At 33.7% G+C, this 5,285-nt stretch overlaps 1 protein-coding gene across 1 annotated transcript; it reads right to left on the bottom strand.

The window, feature by feature from the left end:
- Positions 1-615: 615 nt before the first annotated feature.
- On the bottom strand, positions 616-4,881 carry LOC141833632 (ADP,ATP carrier protein 1, mitochondrial-like). Its single transcript, XM_074721116.1, has 4 exons — positions 4,746-4,881; positions 2,091-2,616; positions 1,170-1,541; positions 616-1,085 (listed from the first exon to the last, which is right to left on the bottom strand). Exons 2-4 carry the CDS (start codon positions 2,595-2,597, stop codon positions 789-791), a joined length of 1,176 nt encoding a protein of 391 aa, XP_074577217.1. The 5' UTR covers positions 2,598-2,616; positions 4,746-4,881; the 3' UTR covers positions 616-788.
- Positions 4,882-5,285: the final 404 nt, after the last annotated feature.

Below are 5,285 nucleotides of genomic sequence, written 5' to 3'. Positions count from 1 at the left end.
AGAGTAGTAAGTTTGGTGACCTCCCTTCCTTCGACCTTGTTCTATCTTGGTGCTGAGAAGTCGACGACGTGTTCTGAAATTGATCTCAATAGGAACATCTACCATGCCAAATACTGGGAAAACTAAAAAAAATACAAATAAATAGACTTATTCGAACTTACAAGCGAAATAAGTTGGTAAATTTTTTTATGGGTTGCTACACATCATTAGTCAATGTAAATCTTAAACTGCAATACTTTCTATTATTAATCTGATTGAAAATCTTACTTTAAAAACCATTCTTTCATGAATTATTTTTCATTTACATAGATTTACTGGATCTTCGACATCAAACAACCACTTTGAACAAAAAAAATCCATATATGACGGAAATTATTTCTTAATTATGAACAAAATGTAACCTAATAGATCATATTTATTTTAAAATTACAATATAAATTATAAGGAACTTGTAATTCTGATTCCAAGTCCAACTGAGTATACCAAGTGCTTAATATGAACGATTATTTTTCCATAATATAATTCAAAATTCAAGAAGAAATCTCATTAAACAGATGTAATACCTACACTATATTTTTAACAGAGCACATTGATTGAGGGATCAACCAGCAAATCTGAAGCAAGCATAATTAATGTTTAATGTTGAAAAAAATCCTCAAAGTTGCAGTTTAATTTTTCAGAAAACGCTGCCGAAAATATTCGAACCTAACAATTCAAAAACAAATAAGATGGTAATTGAAAACTAAACTAATTTTTCGTCATCGTCTGATCACGGAAAATGCCATGACTTAAGCGCCACCAGAGCCATACTTCTTTCCAAAAACTATCAGTTGCAGCTTGTCGTAGCCGGCAAGCACACCAGCACCAGCAATGGCTCGGAGAATGTTAGCGCCTGCACCCTTGAACAGAGATCTCGCACCCTCTTTCTTCAAAATCTGATTGAAGGCATCGAGGGAACTCTTGTACTTGACAGCTTCTCCGGAGGTCATCATCATCCTTCTGCGAACGGTATCAATGGGGTAAGATGCAAGTCCAGCACCATTGGTGATCACCCAGCCGAGGGCAAAGCTAGCAAAGAAGCTATCCTGTAAGCATTCAATAGAAAAAGATCAGAATGAAATTGTCCGGCACAGAAAAGATCTTAAAACTGATCAACTAGCTAAGTATACCTGTAATTTTCCAGTGAGAATCACTGGCTTCAATGAATCATACATTCCGAAGTAGAGGCCGCGATAAACAATGATTCCAACACACGAAATATTGAATCCACGGTAAAGGCCAGCAATGCCATCAGACTGAAAGGTTTTCCTGTAAACATCAACGAGGCCATTGAATTGTCTTTCCCCACCCTTTTTAGCAGCTTTTGCATCATTTGCCAAACGAGTTCTGGCATAATCCAGAGAGTAGACGAAAAGTAAAGAAGAAGCTCCGGCGGCTCCACCAGAAGCAAGGTTTCCACCAAACCATTTCCAGTATCCATCCTTATCTTTCTTGAAGTTGAACATCCTCTTAAAGTAATCCTTGAAAGCAAAGTTCAGAGCCTGACAAGATAGCAGAAGGACGTAAGCATGTATAAATAAAAAAAACATAGATGTTCATGCACATGGCACTGTCACTGATGAAATGCTAACGTTTGAATATATCATTAACCACCAATAAGGAATCAGTCTTACATATGTGAATAAATAGAAAATGTTAACTTCATGAATAAAGTATCTAAGTTAGATAATTTAATTCATTGCAAATCAGAGCAATTAACAATCTCATAGGGCACATCATGCTACTTAGCCAAAGTGCAACAATTTGTACACGAATCAAGTACTAATTCACTGCTTATGTAGAAGAAGCAAACAAATACAACAAATAATTTCATGGTGAAGATAAAATTGGATTCCCACCTGTGTGCACGAATCAAGTACATGACACAAACTAAATGATTTCTAGCTCCATTTCCAATCAAAGATTAAAAGTGTCAAGTGTTGTGCATAAAATAAAAAGTAAATAATTAAGAGATGTTATAGTCAATGAGACACCATAAAATTGCATCTAGGTATCTCCATTTGTCACTAGAATAAATAAGTATATCTGACCTGAGTCGGAAAATAACGAATGACATTTGCAGTGTTGCCTCTCCACAGTGACACAAAACCTTCTTCTTTGATTGTTCGTCTAAAGCAATCAGTTATGCCCTTGTAGGGTTCAGAAAGACGACCGGATTTTATCATCTCATCTTGGTTCTGGATTAGAAGTTTCACACGCTCAATGGGAGCAGCAGCTGTTTTGGAGACTGCAGCAGAGACTCCACCCATGAGAAAATCAATAGCAAAACCAGCAAACCCTTTCTCTGCAGGTGCATTCACGAAAATAGGTGAAGAAGATGACATCACTGATACATCATATGAAGTTCTGCACGCCGACATAACTGGTCTTTGATGTTGGGAATTCATGTAGTTCACAGCTGGGAAATAGCTCTGGTATATCAAATGTGGCTTGAAGCTACCAGCGACACTGTGCACATCATGAGAAAATCCATAACCAAGCTGGGATTGGCCAATGATTTGTTGAGAGATATTTGGGTGGTTAACTTGATCAGCCATGACTTGCTGAGAATGAAATCTACACATAGGACAAGCAACGGCCTCATTAGTATAAATTGAGATATCAACATCGACATAATCTAATCTAATTTATCATGATAAAACTCTTAAATATATACACAGATACAAACATACATATATTCTTCAGAAAAAAGTTAGAAATAGAATATCCCTTCTTTTGTAGTGTTACTATGCTACAAAATCAACCACCCGCACAAGGGGTATAACATTGTTTTGCCTATATCCTATGGATACTTTGTATATTATTGAGATCAATCACCCTCTATCCACTAGTGTTTTTTTTCTTTTGATCTTAACAATGAAAATCATTGAGATTCTGAAACTATCATTGAGTTAAATTGTAAAACATCAGCATGGTAAACTCTTAACAAAGAGTAGGTATACCAATGATTATAAAAAAGACAGTCCGGTACACAAAGCTCTTGCCAATGTGGGGTCCAGAGAAATGTCGAATCACATTAGATCTATTGTACACAACCTTACTTTGCATTGCAAGAAGTTGTTTCCGTGACTCAAACTCATGACCACAAGGTCACATGCCAACAACTTTACCGTTGCGCAAGACTCCCCTTAAAAAATCAATAATGTTATAAAGAACAAAAATATACAAACTTTAATGTAAATTTTAACAATCTTAAGCACAAAAAAATGAGGTCTTTAATATGAACACCTAAATAGAAATGTAAGGAAACAAAAAAATTGGTTTTGAAAGGAAAGGACCGACCATAAAGATCCAAAAATCCATCACAAGACAACATTATACAAAATATTAAACAAACAGATGGTATAGTTGGAGCATAATTGATCAAGATACTTAATGTCACAAAAACATGAGTCCTCATAATATTGAAGGAATGATGATCGATGCAAAATGTTTCAACGCTTTAAAATTTGATTAAAAAAACAATATATAATAATAAATTTCAGTGGAACAAACTGTATTCACAATCGCACAAATGCAACTAAACGAGTTGGCAGCCAAGACGAGGGGAAATTTCTACTTTGTTTTACTATTTAAATATGCCAAAATAGACATATTAGAAAGGCATGCCAAAACAAATCAAGTATCAAGTGATGCTCAAACTGCAAGAAGCAAGCTCTGATGCTCAAAAACTAAAAATTAATATACAAGAAAAATATGAGAACAAAGCTATCTCAATCCAGGGATAAGCAATCAACATGAATCACAACAAAATGGGTAGAGCCTACTTCAGATCCTCTATCCATTAAAGTGTGGTTTTTTCCTTTTGATCTTAACAATGAAATCATTGAAATTCTGAAACTATCATTGAGTTAAATTGTAAAACATCAGCATGACAAACTCTGAACAAACCGTAGGTAAACCAATTACGTTACAAAGAACCAAAATAGATATACGAACTTTAATGTAAAATGTTAACAATCTTAAGCACAAAAAAGTGAGGTCTTTAATATGAACACCTAAACAGAAATGTAAGGAAACAAAAAGAAAATTTGGTTTTGGAAGAAAAGGACCGAGCATAAAGATCAAAAAATCCATCAAAGGACAACATTATACAAAATATTAAACAAACAGATCGTATAGGTGGGGCACAATTGATCGAGATACTTGATGCCACAAAAACATGACTCCTCATAATATTGAAGAAATGATGATCGATGCAAAATGTCTCAATGCCTCAAACTCGGATAAACAAACGACGGCATTCAATAATAAACTTCAGCGAAACAAACTGTATTCACAGTCATACAAATGCAACTAAATGAATTGGCAGCCAAGACGAGGGGAAATTTCTACTTTGTTTTACTATTTAAATATGCCAAAATAGACAGATTAGAAAGACATGCCACAATAAATCAAGTAAGCTCAAACTGCAAGAAAAATACTCTGATGCTCAAAATCTAAAAATTACTATACAAGAAAAATACGAGAACAAAGCTATCTCAATCCAGCGATAAGGAACCGACATGAATCACAACAAAATGGGTAGAACCTACTTCAGATCCAGCTATCCCACATAGGCCAAAAAAAATTCTACAAAATACAATCGTTTTGCAGCAAAAGGCATAATTACCGATCCGGAATCACGAAACTAAACCCAAATCGCATATAATTTTAAGGAAAGAAAGAAGAAGAACTACACAAACCAGAGATGGCTTCCGGCACCCCGGATCGGCAAGAGGAAAACGCTCCCTCACTCTTCGTGGCGACGAAGGAATCGAGCAAACAAACGGGAATAAGTGCGAGAGATCGAGGAGACCGAGGATGTGGCGCGGATTATATATACGGTAACCTAGGGTTTCTCGTCCAGTTTATGCGGATGTCCGTATAAATTCGATTAAATCGAATTAATTGAATAGATCGATTATGAATTTAAAATTTTATTATTTTAAAATTGTAATTATTTTTTAAAAAAATAAATTAATTCGATTTAATTTTGATTTTAAAATTTTTTATTCAATTAAATTAAATAAATTAAATAAATTAAATAAATCAAATTAATTAAAATAAAAAATAATTTATAAATTTTAAGTTAATAAATTTATAAATCTCTAACTAATTAATAAATTTTTCATAATATTTAAAAATTTTAATTATTTCGATTAATTTTATTTAAAAATTTGATCAATTCAGTTAGTTTTAAAAATTTTAATTTAATTTAATTTTAATTTAATTTAATTTTAATT

This window comes from Curcuma longa, chromosome 8 (genome assembly GCF_044706935.1).
Source record: "Curcuma longa cultivar G26 ecotype Majalengka, Jawa Barat chromosome 8, ITB_CL_G26_1.1, whole genome shotgun sequence".
NCBI lineage: Eukaryota > Viridiplantae > Streptophyta > Magnoliopsida > Zingiberales > Zingiberaceae > Curcuma > Curcuma longa.
Note: the sequence above shows the minus strand (reverse complement) of the source record. Positions and strands in the feature narration are given on the sequence as shown.